The 23,995-nt window shown below is 37.4% G+C and overlaps 1 protein-coding gene across 11 annotated transcripts in view; it reads left to right on the forward strand.

The window, feature by feature from the left end:
• The window catches only part of BLTP1 (bridge-like lipid transfer protein family member 1), a 133,636-nt gene that overhangs the window by 97,642 nt on the left and 11,999 nt on the right, over nt 1-23,995 (forward strand). For 4 of the 11 annotated variants that reach the window (XM_086611763.1, XM_086611766.1, XM_086611765.1 and 1 more), the window contains 19 exons: nt 1,970-2,168; nt 2,740-2,799; nt 4,031-4,257; nt 5,163-5,293; nt 6,762-6,885; nt 7,876-7,985; nt 9,489-9,579; nt 10,135-10,197; nt 11,806-12,050; nt 12,686-12,901; nt 14,202-14,382; nt 15,810-16,002; nt 18,163-18,324; nt 18,447-18,586; nt 19,576-19,777; nt 20,186-20,389; nt 20,502-20,681; nt 23,216-23,353; nt 23,717-23,977. In XM_086611763.1, the coding sequence (XP_086467889.1) occupies nt 1,970-2,168; nt 2,740-2,799; nt 4,031-4,257; nt 5,163-5,293; nt 6,762-6,885; nt 7,876-7,985; nt 9,489-9,579; nt 10,135-10,197; nt 11,806-12,050; nt 12,686-12,901; nt 14,202-14,382; nt 15,810-16,002; nt 18,163-18,324; nt 18,447-18,586; nt 19,576-19,777; nt 20,186-20,389; nt 20,502-20,681; nt 23,216-23,353; nt 23,717-23,977 (3,127 nt within the window). Of the gene's footprint in view, nt 1-1,969; nt 2,169-2,739; nt 2,800-4,030; nt 4,258-4,759; nt 4,961-5,162; nt 5,294-6,761; nt 6,886-7,875; nt 7,986-9,488; nt 9,580-10,134; nt 10,198-11,805; nt 12,051-12,527; nt 12,531-12,685; nt 12,902-14,201; nt 14,383-15,809; nt 16,003-18,162; nt 18,325-18,446; nt 18,587-19,575; nt 19,778-20,185; nt 20,390-20,501; nt 20,682-23,215; nt 23,354-23,716; nt 23,978-23,995 lie in introns of all 11 variants that reach the window. The other 7 variants (XM_086611762.1, XM_086611764.1, XM_086611770.1 and 4 more) reach the window with 7 other exon arrangements.

Consider the following 23,995-nt stretch of genomic DNA (forward strand, 5'->3'; position numbering starts at 1 on the left):
AAGACTGCACTTACGCCTATCTCTTCATATATAAGGTGAAGGTGTGATCTGCACCTCTTAAAGCATAAAATTGGAAACAGAATATTGCCAGTTGACAGCAGCTTAAAAAATGCATGAAGCAGTGGAGCATTATTAAGATAGATAATCACAGAGCCATAGAATGGTTTGGGTTGGAAGGGACCTTCAAGATCATCTAGTTCGAACCCCCCTGCCATGGGCAGGGACAGCTTCCCCTAGATCAGGTTGCTCAAAGCCTCATCCAATCTGGTCTTGAACACTTCCGGGGATGGGGCATCCATAACTTCTCTGAGCGACCTGTTCCAGTGTTTCACCACCCTCAATATGAAATATTTTTGCCTTAGATCTAATCTAAATCTCCCCTCTTTCAGTTTAAAGCCATTGCCCCTTGTCCTATCACTACACACCCTCTCCAGCTTTTTTGTGGTACCTTTAGGTACTGGAAAGCTGCTATAAGATCACCCCGGAGCCTTCTCTTCTCCAGGCTGAACAGCCCCAACTCTCTCAACCTGTCCTCATAGCAGAGGTGCTCCAGCCCTTGGATCATCTTTGTGGCCCTCCTCTGGACTTGCTCCAGCAGTTCTATGTCCTCCTTATGTTGAGGTCCCCAGAGCTGAAGGCAGTATTGCATGTGGGGTCTCATGAGAACATCAGTACTCACCATCAATGTTTGGGTGGCACTGCCTACTTTTCTGGCAGACAGTATTGGCATTCATCTGCCTATTTCCCAATCTCTTTGCTGCAAAAGGAGAAAGAAATGTGCTTGCTGTTGACCTTGGGCCCTAGAGTCTGGGTCCAGATGTGTTCGAGTCTGGTTTTCATTTTGGGTGGTGTTGGTGCAGTTCTTCCCAAGATCAGGGATGAATTGTGGAGTTGGTGGTTTGATAGCGAGAGGGCTCTAGATAGGGTTGAGAGTCCTATATCACTGGTTCTAGATTGTGTGCTAGAGCAGGTACTAAATCACTTACTGGTTCTAGATCAGGTTCAGGATAACTTTTTTGGTTCTAGAGCAAGTTCTAGGTCACTTGTTGGTTCTAGATCGAGTTCCAGATCGTTTATTGGTTCTAGATTGGGGTTGAGTATGGTTCCTGATTGTTATGTAATTAGTTTGGGATTCAATTTGCTTACTGGTTCCTAATTGTTATGTACTTAATTTCGTGTTCGGGAAGATCGTCTTGAACTTCAGCTCACTTGTTGGGTCAAGATAGTTGTTTTGGTTTGGATTGCGATCTAACTTACTGCTTGGTTGTAGAGCATGTCCTAGAGCGGTTCATGGTTCTAGATTGTATGCTAGATCACGTTCTAGTTCACTTGTTGGTTCTAGATTGGGTTCCAGATCACTTGTTGGTTCTAGATCAAATCAAATGGATTGAAAAAATACATGGATTGTTGTTGTTCAAATGGATTTAATGAAACGGATGCCCCATCCCTGAAGGTGTTCAAGGCCAGGTTGGATGAGGCTTTGAGCAACCTGATCTAGGAGAAGATGTCCCTGGCCATGGCAGGGGGGGTTGGAACTAGATGATCTTGAAGGTCCCTTCCAACCCAAACCCTTCTATGATTCTATGCAATCATGTGCAACCCTTCTTGGAGAAAAGAATCAATCCCGGGCGTCGGTTCTGTGGTTATGGGGCTATATGGTTCATAGCCCTTGATCCTGTAGTTCTTGATCAAACATAGATTTTTCTTTCCTCTTCCAGATGAGCTTGACTCCCAATGCCCTAATACACATACGATGTAGGTGTTGCGGTTACTAGAAAACAACAGTGCAAGATGTTCTGCAGACATATGTGATGCTTTTGAAACTTTCTGCAGAAAAGGAAAAATACAAGAAGATACGAGAAAGGGATCAGTTTTCTAATAGGGAAAGATAAACAGCATTTAACGTGTGTACAATATCACTTTGACGTTGCAAAGACCAGTAAATTCTTTCTGTAATTTTCTTTTCCAGTCTAACCATACTGCAGATCTTGACACTGGCTCTGCTTTAGTCCTGACCATTGAAAGCACATTAATCACTGCCTGCTCCTCCGAGTCTTTAGTTAGCAAAGGTCATTTTAAAAACTTCTGTATCCGCTTTGCTGATGGCTTTGAGACAAGTTGGGATGACTGGAAACCAGAAATAAGAGGAGATCTAGTCATGAATGCATGTAAGTAGGTGTGATTTTTTACTGGACAATAGCATTTCAGATATAAATCCCCTTTTACCATTTCCTGTGACTTTCAAAACTGCTGCGCTTTCCTCAAAAAGATAAAGGAAAGACCTTGGCCTTTTGAAAGCAAAATAATATAGATCTAAAAGACTGTATTCCTTTGTTGTTTTCCTTATTACTAGCTTTGCTTCTATATGTCTCTTTGTAAGCATTTCAGTTCTGTCTGAGAGATGTTGGAAGAGTTGGATGTGTTGCTTTTATATAATTTCTTAAGATCCCAGTAAATTTTTAATAGTTTAATATAGATTATTTTAACTTTTATGTAGCTTTAATTATGTGAAGGTTTTAGAATTTATATGGAATTTTAACTTGATATAAACTTGGATGGTACCAAGTAGATTCACTTTACTAAATGATACAAGTCTTTCAATGGGAATTGAAACTAAACCTCCTACCCAACACTACTCGTGCTTGAATTGCAGAGGGCAGGAGACTGAGGTGGAATTTGGAAGGGCTGGTGTAATGCAGTTTTGACAGTCTGCCTAATCAGCGTATGTGCTTCTTATAGGTGTTGTGCCAGATGGTACTTATGAAGTGTGTTCTAGGACAACCGGTCAGGCTGCAGCAGGTAATACGCTTTTTTAAATAAATCAAGTCTTATCTAAATAAAGCATTTGTAAAATATGAAATTTAAATCCTTTACCTGTGTTGTAATTTAATTTTTCTGTGATGTTTAGTATCTTGTTTTACTGGTAAAACTCCTGAATGTTTTTATCTGCTTCATCTTCTCAAGCTATTCCAGGTTTTGAGTCACATCTGCAACACTGGTTTTAGATTTTTACCTGCAGGAAAACACATGGTGTATATGTATTTTGTTCCTTGATTGGAGAATAGTCTGTTATAACAGCTATGTTGTCCTACTCCTTCCTGTCCTACTGACTGCTAAATCATCCAGTCCTTCGAATCCTGAGCTCCCATTCCTCCCTTAACTCTTCCAGAGACAGCTTCTATTCTTCCCAAATTCCCTCACTTCCCGGTCTCTCCTACTGAGTTGTTTGGACATTTTGCCAGAGGCCTCAAAAATACTTGGCATTCTTTGTCTTGGTCATCATAGAAACTGCTGGCTTCTTCTCATCTCTATGCCCAAAAGTTGTCTCTACAGTGTCTCCTGTCCCCATAGTTTTGCTTTTTGTCCCCTGGTTGCTTTTTTGTGCTGAGGAGACATAAAATGAAACATGACATAACTATTAAAAATTTACGTCCCATGGAATTTGGAATGATGAAAAACAGGATGAATCTATGTAGAAGGAAGAACAGTATCTTGTGTAGCTTTGCTTAAAGCGGTTTCTGTGTTTTGATGGTGAAAGGTGGCATTCATTAAAAAAATCCTAGGAACACAGGGTATTCAGCAGGCACATTGCATGTATAACATCTTCCAGCATCATTATTCAAGACTTTAAACTGTAAATAGGTCAGCATTTTTAAATGCAAACAGACATCCTATAGGTTCCTTGCTGTTAGGAATCTGGTTCTGGAACAGTATACTTGACTGCAATTGTAAGAGCTGAAGTTTGAGGTGATCTTTCCTGGTCATCAGCTTGGCTGAAGGGAATGTATTTTCTTTAGGCTTGTCTGTGTACATCTCTTTTTAAAGAAATACTAACTTTGTAGCTGTGGAGAACTTCCAGCAAGCATTTCAGTTGTGGAATATGTTTTCCTCAGAGTGGACAGAAAAGACGCTTTTTGTAGCTGATAAACATTGTCATGGCTGACTAACTCAGTACAAGGGTTTTTTTAAAAGAGGAAAAAACGGTTAAGCTGTTGTTTGGTTTTTGTTTGTTGTTTTTTTTTAAATACAGAAAGTAGTAGCGCTGGAACCTGGACACTGAATGTGTTGTGGAAGATGTGTGGTATTGATGTCCACATGGATCCAAACATTGGGAAAAGATTGAATGCTTTAGGCAACACCCTCACAACATTGACAGGAGAAGAAGACATTGATGATATTGCTGACCTCAACTCTGTAAACATAGCTGACCTTTCAGATGAGGATGAAGTTGACACTATGTCTCCCACTATACATGCAGTAAGTGAATCAACCAAAATACGTACTACTAATTGGAAAAGGCATTACGAAGTCTTCAGTCAAATGGAAAGGTCTTAGTCTGGAGTTGAGTCCATTATGCTGTTCCTTATAGCTCATGTAACTCTTGTTGCAAATCAAAGAAGCTTGTGTGTTAGTTTTCTAACTCGGTCTTTGAAAGGCAAGAAATGACAGGTCATATTTCTTCTGGTGTTATGTGGAAATCCTGATCTGGATTTGAAAATATGGAGCCACAATACCTAATTTCAGGTTCCTGAATTGGAAAAGATGTGGCTGTACGTAGGTTTTCTTAACAGGAAAGTAAGTTACTATCATGAGCGAATTAGAAAAAAATTCTTTTTCAGTCCTTCTACCTAATATGCTGCTGACTTTGCGTTTTGGTTTCACAGAAAAATGTTGTAACAGATGTTCTTTAACACCTGTCTTAAATAGCCGCCAGTGAAAACGTTATCCCAGAACACTAATGTTCCTGTTTGTTGTTTAGAAATCAGGTGGAGGTTCATTATGTGGAGATGCACGCAAGCTAACATTTGGGCAGCGGATTGTAAATCACCTGCTGGGTTTGAGCCCCTCAAACCATCGCTACTCTGTTCCTGTAGAATATCTATTGGGGTCAGCGAGGTGTGATTCTCTTCAGTCTAGCAGATCACACGTGAAAGCAGGCAGATCCTGCTCATGGGGACATGTATGTAGTAGTTACAGTGTGTCTAACTGAATGATGGGGTTTGGATCACTGGAAAACCAATCAGCTGCCTTTTGAAATGAAACTGATTCTTTTGCATGCACTAGTCCAAATTTTAAGGTGTGAAATTCACTTTCCCTGTTGTTAAATCGCACTAAGGTGCAATTTTTGATGAGGGCATTAATTAAATGTTTATTTTGAATAGGAGATTGTTGATCACCGACGGCAGGGAGCGTCTAATATCCAAACTGGAGAACAGCGAGGAAGAAAATTTGTGAAACGTTTAGTTGATATCAGAGAACTTAATGAGCAAGCTAAAGTTATCGATGACTTAAAGTAAGTTGAGTTCTGCTTTAACTTGCGCAAAGTTTGGGAATAACAAATTGTAGCTGACTTTTTTCTTTTCTGTTCTTATCACACATCTTGTGGCATTGTGATGGTCAAGTGGAAATCATTGTCTTTTTTAAAAAAAAAAATTGTCCTTTTGGATTCTGTAAGAAAAAACTATATATGCAAGTCCTCTCACACATTCCTCAAGTTCTTCCCCAAGTGTCAAATTAGTCTATATTCTTTCTGGTTCTGCATTACAATGGCTGATTATAATCAATTTCCTATTGATTCAAAATCCTAGTTCCATCTTGATTTATTATGATGGCGATTACTTTAACAGAATATACTACTTTGTAACTGTAATAAGCTTAGTCTTGTTCATTGGAAGAAGAAGAAAAATTGTAAAATGTACTGGTTTTGCATCTTGTAGGTGGCATTTTAAAATTAAATCTCCTATGCTCTATTTGAAAAAACTCTGAAGAAGCAATTATTTCCGATTCCATAAATTTAATCTGAACTACTTCTGTGAATTTTATTAATAATTTTTCTCAGTCATGGTTTGTTGGGCTTGCTTCCACTTCCTCCCTTCCCTAAGACAGACTTATTATAAATGGATCTGTCTGGGATAGGAATACAGAGCTTGGTAATTATGTGTTAAATAATGAAGAGACACATTTTACTGCTTGTACTTGGAATAAAATTGGTGTAACCTTTCAGAGGGTAATTGTATCTGAACTTTGGATTTGAGGTTAAACGTTTCTTCTAATATGAGTTCAAGAATCAAAACTATGTTTTGTGCCTGCCTTTTTTCAGTTTATGAATGCTTCAGGAAACTGATTCTTTCAAAATAGCAGTTAATTTACAGTTCTTTTAATTGTTTAGTGGTGTGGGTTTTTTTCTGCAGAAGGTAATCTGCTACAGAAGGCTGGCATTGGTGTGACAGGCCTTTGGACTGGTGCAGCAGGAGGATTTTTCTTCATCCTGCTGGCGATTCTCTGGATTTCCCAGTTATGTTTGTTTTTAATTAAACAGCTGTCACATGATTGAAAGTGTATAGGAGGTCCTTAATCTAGTTTTTACAACTAGGGCTTTTTGAAACAAGAGAGTTGCTGCATAACCATTCTTACTCTCCACCTTACTTAGCACTATGGTAACACTGTGATTTGGGGGTTTCCTTGCATGCTAGTTTGTTCTCCATTCTCTGTCTGCTCTGATAAGTCACTTGGAAACAGAACCCTTAAAATCAGAGTCCTCCTAAGGACAAAATATTATACCTGACAAAAAGTTGTATCATTAAACAAGAATATATCTTCTGCAGCTGTATTTGGCACTGGGCGTAAGTAAATACTGAAAAAAAAAAAAAGACAAAAATGGATTAATTCCCAGGGAAAAAGCAGAATTGTAACACAGATTTTAAAAGAGTGAAAATGTCGTCACCTGTTTGTAAGAGAACTCAACCATGATTTATCCCCAGAAAATTAGGTGCAAGTGAAGGAACTATAAATCAAGAAATTCAGCGCTATCAGCAATTGGAGTCGGTGGCTGTGAATGATATCCGCCGAGATGTTCGTAAAAAGCTACGTAGATCCAGCATGAGGGTGAGCAGTATTAAGTGACTTGAAAAATACAATAGCACTTGCGTTGCAGATTTCTTTTCTGCTTGTTGATTAAAGCAAAGAATATGTTAGTAATGGAAAAGGAAGGTTAAGACATGAAGTAGTTCAGCAACCTCTTTAACTTTAGTGGGGGTGGGGAAAGGCTTTTCTGTCCTGCAATAATGGTGATAGGAAAATGGAAATTTCGCAGATACTATAATGTAAATGGGTTTATTTGCATGCTCACAAGAAATAATCAGAAAATGTGTATTTGAAGATGTTATTTACTCCTTCTCTTACCAGATTTTAAAATAATTCCTTATTGGACTGATGAATGCAGATGCATAGACAAGCATGTTAACTGTCTGGGCAAATGATGGATACTTATTGCATTCCACTTGGCACACGTGCTGTGTATAAGTGTGTTCTGTATATCAATAGCAGTATATTTGCAGAGTCAGGTGATATAAAAATAAAAACAAGCTACTAAGACACTAGAAGAAACTGGGCAAAAAACCAAGCAGAGTTGCTGGTAATCCACAAACATATGTGGCTCTTGTCCCAGATCCTGATAACAAACCTGGCAAAACATTATTTTCAGTGTGTCCGATCGCATGAGCTACAAGTATAATGCTTCATTAATAAAAAGATCTTTTGAGTAGTAATCTGTTTGCAGTCTCAGGTGCTGTCATTTCAGCTCAGTTCTTTTGTTACTGTAGTGGTAGCTAGAACAGATGTCTGTCGAAGTGGTCAGATTATTAGCTTTGGGTATACTTTTCTCCTGGCAACAGGACATTACCAATTCCAGCAAGTATGAAAAGCAAACATGTTTCCAGAGGCAAGATGAAGATGCTGACAAGAGATGCATTTTAGCTATTATGGCATCAAAAAATCTTTTTACTTTACTGGCACGCCTATGTAAAACAGTATTTGAGCTTGCCTGTTCTTCTCTGTGTTCTCAGTTGTTGCATTTAAATATTATTTTTGTTTTAGGCTGCCTCCTTGAAAGACAAATGGGGTCTCAGCTACAAACCCAGCTATAGCCGATCTAAGAGTATTTCAGCATCAGGAAGACCACCTCTGAAGAGAATGGACAGAACAAGGTAAGCTCTGGGAATTTGAGATCTGTGATAGCAACAACAGCATATGTAACAGAGGAAACATTGGACATGGGCCGTAAGAGTTCTTTTACTATAAGCAGTGGATATATGTGGTGGAACTGGATAGGAGGTGGTCGTTTTGGAAGAGGGGCATGTTCCAGAAAGCAACTTTTTACCTTTTTTTTGAAACTTCTTTTTTGACAGACTTAGTATGTCAAATGGAAGTTTCCACTTCTACAACAACTTAGTTTTCTACAGAATCCTGCTTTCAAGGCATACTGAGGAAATTGACATAAAGAAAAATAGCATAGTGTAATCATTTCGATTTCTATGCTTGATTTGCAATCATCTGCCTTAAAAAAAAGGCTGTTGTAATGAGAAAAAAAAAGGGTTTCTTTTTTTTTTCTGTGAATGATAATTTTCTTTTAATCTCTTCACCTGTATAATGTGTGTTGGTTTTGTTTCACCATTTAATGGCTGCTGAGCAAACTGTAGTTGTATAATGATGCCTCCTTGTAAAGTGTTTGCTTTGGTTTTAGAATACATGTGTGTTGGGTCTCTTGCTCCTGTAGATCCAGCTGAAGCATTCAAAGTTTGGAATTAAAAATGTGCTGCATTATTATGTATTAAATATGAAAGATCTGATAATTAAAAAGGTGGAGAGGAGCGTTAGAATTCTTTGAACTTTTTTCTGTGAGAATAGAAATTTGTAATAGAAATTTGCTTCAAATTTGAATACTTCTGAAAAATGAATGGAAATTTATAAATAATCCAGATCTGAAAATATCAGACAGTAGATATTCGATCATAAAACCAGCTTTATGAGTACTCTAAAGTGATTTTTTCAAGTTGTCCTTGAAAAGGAATCTTTCTTCGGAATTATTTAGCATTCCTGATACTTAAAGCAGAGCAAGTGTTGAAGGCGTGAAGGTTCCAGTTCAAGATCTGTCAGATGAAAACCACTTTCTCTTTACTTTTTCACACGGTTGTCTGAAGAGAACCAGAAATTGTATGAAAAAGATAATGGGGCTTTTCTGTTGTTCTGTAAGAAACACAAAGTTCTGAAAAACTTAATGAGTACTTTGCTTGTGAATGAAAAGTAGTATGCATATACCATAAGGCCAAATAATTCATTTTGGTTGCATCAGAATACATACTCTACCAACTTGTTTTATGTGCCATATGGTAGATCATGAATATATTATTTTTCTATAATTTCTGCATGTGGGCTCAGGACTTGCTTTATAAGCAGAAATTGGCTAGCAGTAGGTTGCTGCTTACTTACACAAGTAATGTGTAGCTTTCCTCTCTTTCCTTCTCCCTCTCCTTTTATATTTTCATGTACCATAAGTGCTTCAATTATGATTTTATACTTTCTTCTGTAACAAAATTGTAAGTACTGTCTGTACATTTTTTTATTGACTTTTACTTGTGCAGTTAAACGTTTGCATGAATGTAAAATCCTGTAGTAAAACTCAAACTGTTGTGTTCTGGTTTTGCTTATAGCTCTCGACTAGGAGACAGTGAAGACCTCCCAGATATTCGTTCAGATGCTGCATCTCCTGGGCCAAGAGTAACTTTCAACATACAGGACTCTGTAAGAATTACTTTATATGCCATATAATTATGTGCCTTGTGCCATGTGGTCACGGGTTGATGAGATAGGGATACCTAGGCAGACCTGAATTACTTGGATGTTTTGTGTGTCTGTTTCTGTTCGTGTGTGCCTCAAATTATGGATGTGTTTTTGGAAGATAGATTTGTTTTGATAGAAGACAGATGTGTTTTGGTTTCTTAACACAGAAATTAGTTGAATCTTTAGAGAAAATATTTAAAAATGGTCTTCGTTGTTCGGGGTTGTTTTTAGGATTACGGTGGTAACACAATTGTTCTGGAATTTTTATCAGATGTGCAAAAAATCTTCTAGGTTTTTTTGTTTGAATGTATTTAGAGTTTTGGAAATGGGTGTTGGGTGTCAGTTTGCAGTAGCTCTACAGGTATATCCTTATGTGTGTTTGAAATGGCTTGTTGAATCTTTGGTTTTGTTTGTTGCTATGTTTTCTCATTTTTAAAATGTTTCTATTAGGTTATTTTTGAATGGTTGAGATTATTGTAATTTTTTTAATTTCTTTTTTTTTCATTTCTAATTAAGTTGAATAAAACAGCTTTGGGGATTGCACAACAATCCACCTGTCCAGGGGAAGGGTACTTTCAGGTATTTCTGAGAAGAAAAGTCTTCTTTGCCAGAGAACTAATCTGTCTCACAGGGAGCTGCTCTTCAATCTTTCCTCTCTTTTGCACTCAGCTAAACAGAATGTATTTAACATTTGAAAATATTTAAATTTAAATATGTAAAGTCAACAGAAGAACATGGTTGATTGTTGATGAACTTTGCAGAGTGTTTCTACACCCTTATGTAGACCTAAAACTATTTGTAAAATGAATTATTGGAATTTTGTTTGTATATTATGAAGATGTAAAGTGACGTAAGTCTAGCCTTTAAGTGTGCTTTAGAAGCAAATTTTAGTGTGTGTGTGCCTTCATCCTTTGCCTGAAATCTTGGAACATAATGTATCAACACCAGTACCAATTATTTAATTCCTAGGTGGGAGGATGTCTTCTTACACTTCTATTTCTGTTGGAATTCCTATGTTTAATGCAGAGTAAGATGTTTTCAAATAATAGTGAGCAGGGAATGTGCCAAAACTTAATACCCAGAGAACAAATGGTGGAGTTTAACTTCTTTAGAAAACATGTTTAAGGAAAATAGTAAAGATTTTTTTTTCTTAAAAAAAACACAACAAAACAAACCAGCAAAAGGAAAACAAACAAAACCAAACCAAAACCCTAGAGATAGTAATGTACTTTTTTCCCCTTCTAACTCACCTCACACTCCCAGGAAATAAATTCCTATTTCTGAGAGAGAGGTGAAAATGAAAGATGGAAATGTCCTTTTCACATTTAAATATGTTCACATTTAAAAGGTCTCCTACCTTTTTGTTGTTGTTATACGTAAGCCCAGTTAGTCTAAGTTTTGTTGGCATAGCAAAATGCTATCAAACAGAGGCATCAAATGTTGAATATTTAAAAAATAAAAAATAATTATCTTTGTGACATTATACTGCCAGTTCTTCAGCAGAGCTCTGATTTGAATTTGCAGACGATGACTGCGTAGCTCTGTAGTAACACTGCGTAGGGAGTGAGTGCTGGTTTTAAACTAACACTTCTAGGTGTTTTTCACAGGCGTTTTAAGAAGTTGACATGCAAAAATTGCATGTGTAGTGCTTGTGGCGTCTTAATGTGAGAAACAGGAGGCCCCTTTTGGAAATTTGGCCTGAAGTTCCTTTGGTGTTAAAGCACGTGTGCCCAAGGGCGCCCAGCCTGGAGCTGCAAAGCGCCGTACATTCTGTGTTAGCCTTCTGCATGTGCCTCACTAACGCCCCTGGGTGCCTCACCTCTATGCAAGGTTCCTGATGGCTTGTGCTGTCTTTTCGTTCTTTTCCTTCAAAAGATTTTTTTTTTTTAATTTATTCGAAATGTTTCCATTCCTGATGATGTGAATCGGTCAGATCACGATACGTATTTAGCCAACAGACTGAGCTCAATCACTAGGTGATGGCAAATTTCTCCCCACCTACTTTCATTTTTCTTTTTCATAACCTGTCTTGCAATTTCTACACCTGCTGTCTCTGTATTATGAGGAACTTCGGAGTGAGAGTTTCTCATAGCACTCTTGCTTTTTTATTTCCAGAGGAATCTAATGCATTCTCGATGGAAACGGTACCTGTGGAAATTTAATATCTTTTTGTCTTTTTATAATCAGTTTCCAGAGGAGACAGAAATGGACCTTTTGTCTGTAACTATTGATGGTCCCTCCCATTACTCATCTACCAGTGAAGGCTCATGCTCGGTATTCGGTTCACCCAAACCTCCAGTAGTCTTCTCACCCGGCATTCCCTTCCAGCCTGAAGAAGGACGCCGGGATGACAGCTTATCATCAAGCAGCGAGGACTCTGAAAAGGAGGATGACCACGAAAGAGAGAGGACGTATTTTTATAGGAAACCACCGTAAGTAATGGTCCTAAGCAAGAACACAGAAATTAAGAAAACACACTTGAAATCTTGACTTGGAAGCTACAAAATCTGTTACTGGTGAAGGTTTGAATTTTGCCTGAAGTGTGTATGTGGAAGGGAGGGGAGGTTGTGTTGAGCAGAGGTGACTGTGAGGGGAAGAGGAATTCTGATCTGAAAGGAGGCAACTGTTAGAAATTTCAGGGCTTGGAACAGAATCAAAGAGCTTGGAAAGTGAGTTTTTTGAGGCACAGGGCAGGTTTTCGTGGGATCAAATGACAGATTGGGCAAATACAGCATAACTTTCAGTTTTATCCAGTGATTATAGCTCCACAAAGTGCATGTAATAATGTAAGTATTTACAAATATGCAAATTATTGTCTGTATCTTTTCGTTGTTTTGCTTGATTTGAGAATTTTAGGCTCAGTTCTTAGTAGTACCCTGTGCTAAGGATACTTAATAATGTGTTAATAGAAGGTGGATCACTGTATTCCTCTGTATCAGATAAGGCATTTTCCAGAAAAGTCCTTAAAAGATTATATACTGAGTGTGAATATAGTTTAAGAATGCCTCCTGCCATCTGTTCAGGTAAATGTCATACTAATACCTAGTCCACAATTGTGCCTGTGCAGGAGTACCTCTCGCAAGAAAGCAACAGGCTTTGCTGCTGTCCACCAGCTGTTCACTGAGCGCTGGCCCACAACACCTACCAACAGAAGTGTGACTGGCACAACCACGGAGAGAAATATTGACTTTGAACTCGATATCAGGGTTGAAATCGATTGTGGAAAATGTGTGCTGCATCCTACAATGCTTCAGCAAGAACACGATGACATCAGTTTACGAAGGTAAGAAATGTGGTACTTAGCTGCCTTATGCAGAACGGGGTATGAGTACTCTATTCTGCTTTACCTGTCAGGTCCATCTGATATTTCTGTCACTGAAGTTATGACCATATGCACAATAATTAATGATTCTTAAGCACTGACCTGTTTGAAAAGCAGAGATAAACGCATTAGTTTGTTACCATCACTTTATTCCTGGTATTTATCACTACTTCATAGCATCGCCGTAAGTTGCAATAGTTAGGACTGAGTATGGCTTGGGGAGTTGCACTTGTTTAGCAAGAATCAGTATATGCATCTTTCCTGGTTTTATTTTTTAAATCATATTTTATCTTTCATAAACAAAATGTTAGGCTTTCCAAGCGCTTGGAATTTTTTTTCCCAGCTTCCAAAGAAGTAACTTTACAACTTACTGAATCCACGTAATGGTTTGACTAATAGTGGGCTACTGTTGTGTTTTGTTATGATCTCTGAGGACTGCCATTATTTTCTGAGTGTAAAAGCATGCTGATGTTACATTTCTTTCTTAATAAAATGCGTTTTTAAATTACCTGAGGCAACAGAAGTGCTTACTTCTGATCTTAATGAGGTTTGATCTCATCCTCAATTTTTAAATTATCTCCTTTTTTCAGGTCTATATGATTGGGGACCTAATGGCAGCTTTAAGTTTTAAAATTTGATGTGTTGTTATTAATACTGTGAATTTTGTCAACACAGACAATTCTTAAGTATAGCATAGGGAAATGAGATTTACTTGCTTTACCTCTAATTGTAAGAAATAGGAACAAATGAGAAATACTTTTTCTTACTGAGAGGTATACAAAGGAGATCTGTAATTAGAAAGCAATTCGGTTTCTAAGACACTTTTTTCTGAGAATTGATACAGAAGGAAAAAGAATCTCAAGAATTTATATGAAGATAGACTTTACAGCAGAGAGGGAAAATTGAGAAGTGTTTTCTGCATATCAAGGAGTTTTCCCACATCATGTTGGGTAATGTAGTTAACTTGACTGTAAGAGTAGAGAGCACTGGGAAGTTTTTCTTTAATGGCGTAACAATAATTTTGTAGATTTTACTTTCTGAAATAGTCACATAATGAAAATGCCGAAACCAGAGTTGGCAAACAGAAAGGGAGTAGAGGACGCAGAAAGTAGAGAGTAAAGCAGAGATAGAAATGCTTCCCTATAAAATTGATACTACAAATTTGTTTTAGACATCTCTAGGGTTTTTAATACTAGAAAATTTACTCTTATTAATATGATTATTAAGCTTCTTTTAATAACTTGCAGTGTATTTATTTTAGGAGTTATGATCGAAGTTCCAGAAGTTTGGATCAAGAGTCTCCTTCAAAAAAGAAGAAATTTCAAACTAATTATGCATCTACTACTCACTTACTTGCTGGCAAGAAAGTGCCATCGTCTCTACAGACAAAATCTAGTGATGTGGAAACAACAGTGTTTTATATTCCTGGGGTGGATGTAAAGGTAAAAGAAGTGTGTAACTCAGCAGGGAAAACACTTGCTCTTTCTCTCCACCCCAACATGATTTCAAAGCAAATACATTGTATAGTATATACAGGTTCATATATACAGAGCACCTCTGCAAAATCTTTTTTTGGTTATGTAAATACTGCTAAAATAGGAATAATTATTTCTGTAATACTACATTGAAAAATGATAGATGCTTTTACCCTCGTTTTCTTAGGGTGGAAAAAAGCCAAAATCTTGTAGGTACTATCAAAAATAGAACTATGTTAAATGATGCTCCATAATGAACAGTGTATATGGTATCACATAACAAAATCAAATCAGTTCCATTAACATTTTGGTGTCCAAAATTAGACATTTGTTTTAGATATTTTCTTCTCTGACAGGTAATCTGTTATATGCCTTTTTTAAATAAAGGAAGATCTGTTCGCTATCTGTAATTAATGGGAAGGGCAGCTTAGTAGTTGGCCCACCAGCGCGTAAAGCTTTCTTACTGTGTCTTCTGTGTTGCTTATTAGAGCAGTCAGAGTCTTGGTATAAAAAACTATATTTTCTTCAAGCCAATATTCTCTCAAATACTGTCAAACTGTACACTCCGCTGTTTTTTTAATCATTGCTTCTATATCCTAGTAAGAAAGGGTCTCAAAAGAAATATTCTTGTATTTGTGACTTGAAATCCCATGGAGTAAGAACAGGAAAAATAGGTCACTGCTGCATGGAAACTTCCTGCAGTTCGGTTGAGGCAATGCCATAAATCAACTGCTCTTCACTTGAAACAGCCTGGCTTTTCTAGTCCTTTGGTGTGGAAGGGCTATGTGTGTCCATTTCCCAGTATTCGAGGCTATCTTCAGGGATAACAGTTATGCCTCAGGACCTGCCCTTTGCTTTTCTTCAAATTTAGGAATAACTAAATGTTCTCTATAGGTTTTGTTCGTATGTTCTGTATTTTCATTGACAGTGTGTTATGGGCATATAGGAGGTCTGAACTTTTGCAATATTTTTTTTTCAACTGTCTGTACGCAGGTGTTTAGTCATGTTCCACCGTGCAGTAAGACAGAAAGCAAGCTATGTGACAGGCAAAAATGGTCGGTGGCATAGGATGTGTACAACATTACAGAGTGGAGGAGCAAGCTTTAGGCATTGTTCCTAAATAGTTAATTTCCTCTGTTTCTCCGTGTTTCCTTGATACCTTTTTTATGTTTTATTAATTTATCTTTTTTTTTTGTACAAAGATTTCAGATCTTTATGTGCACTGGCTATATCTGTAGAATATGAATTGGAACGTAACGTATCTTACAATGATATTTTTGTAGATAATGAAAAAAAAATGGGGGGAGAAAAAAAAAAGGAAGGAGTGACACCAAACTGCTGTATAGAAGTTGAACTACTTGGATGAAGTAAATTCATCTTTCTTTGCTTTCCAGTTGCACTACAACTCTAAGACTTTAAAGACTGAATCGCCAAATACGTCTCGAGGATCCTCTTTGCCAAGAACCCTTTCCAAAGAGTCCAAGCTGTATGGTATGAAAGATACTGCCACATCTCCTCCTTTATCTAGCACTATCCACAGCAAGACTAACACCTTACTTCCTCCCCAACCCCCACCCATCCCATCAGGTACTTATAGACAATAACCTTATAAAACTATCATGAATATATCTATCTTTCATGTAATTTACTAGCTCTAGATCTGTCTGCACATTACCTGAAGCACTGTATTTATCAAGTCTTTAACTTTGGCTGCTGAAACCTGATCCCAGGAGCATGAATGCAGTTCATAAAGCTGCATTTTTAGAAATCTCTTGCCAAACCAGTCCCATAATATTTCTCTCATAGTCACCGTATCCCAGTGATGGGCTCTTACTGCCTTCTCCCTGTTTTCATTTAACAAATAATGCTTAATACTGGAAAGCAAAGTTTAAGTATCTTTATAAAAAGTGAGTGCTGACTGCTTTATCCTTCACAATCCAAGAAAAAAAAATCCAGATGAATCCTTGCTTCCATATACTATACTGCTCCAAGAATACTTACAGCTTTTAAGTGCCTTCTGCTTCATAAGTAATGTGTAAATTACTGCTTTCTGGAACTCAGTTATTCCTTGTAGTACTGAAGCAGCTGTTTATACATACTTGTATTAATCGAAATACCAGACTAGTGCCCTCAATTGTTGCAGGCCCTTAAATAACCATGATTTGGAATAACATGAGTTTTAATACTTTTTTAAGTTTTATCTCTAGTGATTCCTGTTTTCAAGCAGGAGTCTGTTGTTACATCATGTCAGATCTAGAGGTATGTAGATTGTGCCTCCAACTTCTGAGACATTCGCTCTTCTCTCCTTTGACATTTGAATATCAGTTTAAAAACAAAGCCAAAATATTGTGAAAATTTCATGAGAAGGAAAAATTAATAACTGAAAAAAGTTGTGTGGGCGTTTCTATGGGTGTTTTTTAATAAAGCCAGCAGAGATGTTGGGAGAGAACAGCGAAATGGGGACACCTTCCTCAATTATTCATGCTGTTGAACCACTAGCTCTTACTCCTTTAACTGTCCATCCTTTTTTATGATTACCAAACTTTGTATAACCTTGGTTTATATCACTTTTCTTCAATTTCGTTCTGTATTTTCCTATCCTCTTTCCAATCTCTGCCTTTTAATTTTTACTGTGCCATGTCCATTTACTGTCTTGTTGTTTTTATGTCTGTAAGCTCTACATTGGTGGGGGGCTTACAGAAATTGCTCTTGTATGATGATATAAAAGTCTTCCAAAACTAGAGATTGCAATTACTTTGTTTCTTTATGCGTTGTGTTTTTATAAATATTTATTAGTTCTGAAGTGTTTTGAAACACGTGGTGGTTTATGTTATGTTACTTGTTTTACATCACTTTTCTTCTGAATGGAAACCACCTTGTCTTATAGTTTCCAGTAACAGCAAGATAGGAAAATCTAGTCAGAGGCACTAGACAGAATAGTTTGCATACCATGAAAATTCAGTGCTCCTGGAGTTTTTTAAACAAATAAAGGGGTTTTTAAGCTCCATTTTAGTAATTTAGTTCATGTTTATATTGGAGAATTTTAAATCAGTATCTTCATTTATCTCTATTCATTCTAATAGCTGTATTTCATAGAGACAGTAATTGAGCTGACGCTAATACCTTCTGTGCATATTTATGTTTTAGAGAGCGTGGATCCAAGTGCTAGCCTCTTCCACAGATTTAGAAGACAACAATCTTTTTGTTAGTTTATACTCTGGGTAGCTCCAGGCTCTTAAAAATGCTGACTTAGAATCATCAATTGTTCTTTGCATAAATGCAGAAGGACTTGACACTTAGTTTTAATTTTCTGATGTATTTTCTCAGTTCAAACTGACATTCTTCCCAGGCTCATGTATTTATTTTTCCTAATTCCACTTTCATTTCCAGCGAACTGTGGTTACTTTCATTGTGTATTTGGAGAAGAATTGCGTGTGTCTGATTTCAGTGCTATGTTTTTAAAAAGCAAAGTGATGACAATGACATAAGAGCACTTGGTCAAGAACATGCGCAATGGAATTAAAATGAAGTATGACAGACTAATAGTTGTTTTTGCACAGTTTTCTTAGTGAAAAATTATGGCTTAATTTTTTCTAACCAATCTGATTTATGCCTTTTCAGATGAAGATACAGAGAGTGAGAGGAAACAGCTGTTAGTTTGTTAGTTATGAATTGTCTTCTAATGTTTATCAGTTACTGTTGAGTGGTATTAACGTTAGACAGACTTATCTTTTAAATTTGTTGCAGCCAAAGGGAAAGGAAGTGGTGGAGTGAAAACGGCTAAACTATATGCATGGGTTGCACTCCAGTCATTGCCAGAGGAAATGGTGATTAGCCCATGCTTACTGGACTTTCTAGAGAAAGCTCTTGAAACCATTCCGATTACACCCATTGAAAGGAATTACACAGGTAAGTATTTTCTGTATTTCTGTATTCTAGTACTCTACGCTTTTTTTTTTGTCTTCTGGTGGCATTGAGCTGCTCTTTGCTTTAAATTACACTTTCTAATGAGTTCTTGTACTTGTTAAAAGCTGTTAGTTCACAGGATGAAGACATGGGACAATTCGATATACAAGATACCTTAGAAGAGTCCACAACATCATTAGTATCATCCTCGACATCAGCATATTCATCCTTCCCAGTAGATGTGGTAGTTTATGTACGAGTTCAGGTGAGGTTTCAACTTTCAGTACAGTAACTCCAGCCATAGTCTTTGAGATAATCCATGCTTCTGAGTTTGCTTTTTAAAAAACAAAAATATTTTTAAGTGTCTTTCTGAGACATTCATGTCTAATGTGACGATAAAATGGAATTTCTTCAAGGAGAAGTTGACATATTTTAGTCCCATGGAGACCAACAGAAATGAGCTGTTTGAGAAGTCACAAAAGTTCTGAGCATTTTAGTCATTACTTCTTCCTTGTCTTTTGGACTCTTTTTGAAAATACTATCATGTTTATAGGTACCATTACAAAACAAAAATAGTAATTAAAGCTTTTCTTAGTTTATATGGAAAGTGTAGAAATGTACAGTTATCTACAAAGCATATTCATCCTGCTTAATATTTGATGTATCTGAGCTTTTTGTATGTCAGAGAAAAGTGCTACCACAGTGTGATTCAGAGCACTTGAGCTTGATCTCAATGTTGATATTACATTTTTGCGCTTTGCTTAAACAACATTTTCCTGGTATAAACTTATGTTCCCAAATTGAATAACATATTGTAACAAATGGGGATTATATATATATATATATATATATATATATATTTACAAATATTAATCACAACAATCTCTCAGCTTTTACTGCAAACTCATATGGTCAAGAATGTGTTGAGGGGAGCTGAGGCTTTCAGCATCAGCTCAAGAGTCAACTGATTCTCCATAGTTCTTTCCTAAGATGAGTGAAGCTGTGAATTGACTTGGGGATTAGACGGTGACATAAACATCCTCTGCTGCATCCAGGATTCCTGTTCCAAATAGCCCTGGTTTTGGAGGGATTCTCTGAAATTAATTTATCTATATGAACTTGTATACAGTTACCTTACTAATTCTAAAACCAGCCTGAAAAGGTTGTAATTTGCTTAGATTTTAAAAATAAATACTGGGGATGCTTTTAGTATTTCATACTTGTTCACTGAATGCTGTATTTCCTTTGTTTCAGCCCTCTCAAATCAAGTTCAGCTGCTTGCCAGTGTCAAGAGTCGAATGTATGCTGAAGTTGCCTTCCCTGGATCTTGTTTTCTCTTCAAACCGAGGAGAACTGGAAACGTTAGGCACAACGTACCCATCAGAAAATGCGTCAGCTGGTGGCAATACTTCGCAGAGTAGCTCAAAGAATTCAGTTAGTAAATCTGGAGCACCAGGTAATATGTATATGAATGTTTATACTATATGCAGCTCATAGCATAAATAAATATAATGTTCTGCTGTCTAAAATTAAAGCAGAAGATAAGCTTTTACACAGCTTAAGGCTAGACATTTATGTATGCATATGAATTCAGTAGGATTTCTTCATGTTGTGTCAGTTTTCTGTAAAAGCTTGCACAGATACAGTATATTGGAGTTTTTCTCGCATGGGTTAGAGAGTTCAGCTCTCTCATAAAAGGCTAGCATCAGTATATAGAATATTTAAGGTACATTGCTGCTACAAGGGCATAATTTGATGTGTGTTTGGTCTGTTTAATATTGCTGTTAACAGTATTATTTCATGTTTGGAAAAGCTTTCATACTAAAACTAACTTCTGCAAAAAAAAAAAATAATGTGACTTCAGGTTCATCACCTGGACTAGGCAGCCCTCTGGGCAGAACACGGCACAGCAGCAGTCAGTCAGACTTGACTACGTCCAGTAGCAGCTCTTCAGGCCTGAGCTTTACTGCCTGCATGTCCGACTTTTCCCTTTACGTGTTCCATCCATATGGAGCTGGAAAACAAAAATCTGCTGTTACTGTTCTGACCCCTGGATCAGGAGCCTTAGGTACAGAACTTTTATTTGCTTTAACGAACAGTGTTCAAGTTTGGCATGGTTTTCTGAACTGAAGACCTGAAAAGGTCACAGAAGATTACACTTTTTCCTTTTCTATTTCTAGGTAATGTGGATGAGGAACCAACTTCGGTCACTGGTCGGAAGGATTCTTTGAGCATTAACCTTGAGTTTGTGAAAGTCAGCCTGTCACGAATAAGGCGTTCAGGAGGTTCCTCCTTTTTTGAGAGTCAGTCTGCAAGCAAAGCTACCAGCAAGATAGATACGACATTGATAAACATATCTGGTAAATGCTTATTTTGTTTTAATTGTTCAGCTAATTGGAGAACTGCTGTTCCAGTGATAGACTTCATTCTCAGCAGCTTCTGTAGATGCTATGAGAGCCATCTACTTGTAGCGTGTAGTAAAATTTTTGCTCTTTCTGAAGGAAGTAGGGATCGATACATTATGTTTAATAGTACTTGGAGTACCCGTTTGCAGATGCACCTGTTCAGCCTCCCAGTTTATTTAGTGTCACTAAACAGGCTTGCTCAACCACATCTCTGACATCAGTCTGGGTGACTTAATGCGACCCTTGAGTATTTTGAGACTGTACTGGCTCTGGCTAGGATGGAGTTAACTTTGTTCATAGCAGCCCATGTGGTGCTGTGCTTTGAATTTGTGGCTGAAACAGTATTGATAACACACCAGTGTTCTGGGTATTGCCGAACAGCACGGTGTCAAGGCCTTCTCTCTTTCTCACTCTGCCTGGGAGGGGACACAGCCAGGACAGCTGACCCAAACTGATTGATAGCATAACTGATTCCATAGCGTATGATGTTGTGCTCAGTAATAAAAGCTCAGGGAAACAAGGAGGAAGGATTATGGCATTTGTCTTCCCAAGCAGCTCTCAGGCGTGCTGAGGCCCTGCATTCCAGCAAACAGCTAAACATCTGCCTGCCAATGAGAAGCAGTGAATAATTTTTTTTTCTTTGCTTGCATGCACAGCTTATGCGTTCTCTATTAAACTGTTGCTACCTCAATCCACAAGTCTTCTTGCCTTCCTTTTATTTTCTTTCTCTCCCACAGGAGACTGGAATGAGTGAGCAGCTCAGTGGGCATTTGGCTATTAGCCACGGCCAACCCACAACAGAGAGAAAGCCTAAATTGCTTGTGTTTAGTCATCTTTGTTATATATAATTTCAGTTGTGTTGCAGATATTTCTTATCAGAAAGGATTTTAAGTTTTTATCTAGTGGTAATCTAAGTATGTAAACTTTATTATATAGTCTTAAGGTGCAAAAGAGAGTGCTTATTTTCCACCTAATAGCACAATGTATATTTTTCTTCAGATATAAAATTCCTTAGTATACATGAGCTTTGTACCTGAGAGACTAGAGTCTTTGAATAGTATTGTTTGTTGACCAATACCTATGCCTTTTGGTTTTTAACCCTATTTCTTGAGAACCTCTGAGTGACTGCAGTGTGGTAATATATGGCTACATAAACGACAGTGAGATGGAACACATACTGCTCATCTGTTCTCAATTAGATAATCGGTTTAAATCACAAACTCAATAGCTTGGTTAGCTTTTAAATATTTTAAATCACAAACTCAGTAGCTTGGTTAGCTTTTAAATATTTTTGTATTAGCTATACTAGTAGTTCTTGTTTCCCACCCAAAAAAAAGTAAACCTTCTTCCTAAAATACGTCATTTATTCCTTACTGTCACATATCATTAGAAGTTTTGAAATCCTCAAACTCTAAATATGCTATTTGACTTTGGTGTGGCTGTTGCAAATCTGTTTTACTGCTGGTGATCAAAAAGAGCGTTGTTAATCCCAAAGTGTATGTTTTAGAGCAACCAGTTGAGGGGCATGCAAACCACAAAAAGTGTACAATGAGCCTTTGGACTGGGTTTCTGACCTTTTCAGCTAGTTTGTTCGAGTTCCGCTGTGCTGTCCTGCTTGCTAAAGTTAAAAAGCAATTGCAATATGCCCACAGCCTCCTTATAGTGTAGCTTTGGTAAATCTCCACATTACAGGAGTCAGCAACAGGGGAATAAGCTTCAGCAGATTCTCGTTGCTGATTCATGAAAAAAAATCAAAGTGGATTATGTAGCACAACTAAATCTGATATTACAGAGATGATACACTGTGCTCATTAAAAATGACAGCTGAGTCTCCTAGATCACAAGCTGCCTTCTTAGTGTGCTTCATGATCTTCTTTTTCTTTTTTTTGTGTGTAGTCTGACATTTGCTTTGTATTATTATCTTAATTCTGGCTGCACTGCTGCATGTCTAACTCAGTGATGTAGTTCTGCAGTCTGTGTTCAGTTACTAGCTGTCAGATTTGACCACCTTGCCACCTGGTGCCTGTGAAGCTACTGTAAGAGCTGGACTGCTGGATACTCAAGGAACCTTGAAGTAAAAGTGGAGTTTAAAGATTTGTTCATTACTGATTTATTTTTCCCCACTGCACATGGGATCCTGACTTATTGGGCAAACAGCAGAATGGTTGTGATTAACCTGCCCTTAGATGTGATTAAAGCCCTCAGATGAGGAGTCTGAGGCATATACAACACAAGTAGGACCCAACATCAGTTCCATTCTTAGGTTCCATCTTGCCTTCACGGAACATGTTTGTATCTAATATTGGATTTGGAGAAATGGCAGCACCTCAGGAAAACTGCAGATTTTAATAAGTGTTTTTTCATTACAGCATTTACTACTGAGTAAAGAAGTATTTGACTATATTGAACACCTATTAATTAGATTTCGTCACCAAAACCTGCTACTACTGAGATTTTACAGTTGTGTGTATATGCTTTTTCTTTGTCAGCTGTCTGTGATATAGGATCTGCTTCTTTTAAATATGATATGCGACGACTCAGTGAGATTCTAGCCTTCCCAAGGGCTTGGTACAGGAGAAGCATTGCTAGACGGCTTTTCCTTGGTGATCAAACAATAAATCTGCCTGGTAAGATATTGCTTCTTAACATGAAAAACCTTTTTGTACAAGGGATTGTAGTAGGAATGTTAAAATGTTTTACCTTTGTATTATTACATGTGTGTCTAGACATAAATGTATTATAACTTACTCTGTATGCAGTCACTCTAATAAGCTTAATAGAAAATCCTAGAAGGAAGAAATGGAAAATTTCTGAAGTAGGTAATTGAATTGTTTGAAGAGCTTATGTTAATGAAGACAGTAGAAAACATTTAGTTAACGATAAATGAAATATATTTTGCCACTCTCCAAATACTTCTTAGTGTATGGAAGGATATTGTTAAACAAAAATGAAATAGTTTTTCTGCCTTTCATGTGCTGCTTTTTTTCCAGTAGCATCAGGCCCTGGAACACCAGATTCAATTGAAGGGGTAAGCCAGCATCTTTCTCCTGAATCATCACGGAAAGCATACTGTAGGACGTGGGAGCAGCCCTGCCAATCTGCTTCATTTACACACATGGCACAGTCACCTAATGTTTTTGGTGAACATAGTGCAAGCAGCAGTATGTCACCTGGGACGGCATCTCATAGCTTAAAGTCTCCAGCTGTAACAAGATCCAGGAGCGTGTCTGACTCTTCAGTGCCTCAGAGAGGTTAGTAGAGAATGATTT

This window comes from Tauraco erythrolophus, chromosome 5 (genome assembly GCF_009769465.1).
Source record: "Tauraco erythrolophus isolate bTauEry1 chromosome 5, bTauEry1.pri, whole genome shotgun sequence".
NCBI lineage: Eukaryota > Metazoa > Chordata > Aves > Musophagiformes > Musophagidae > Tauraco > Tauraco erythrolophus.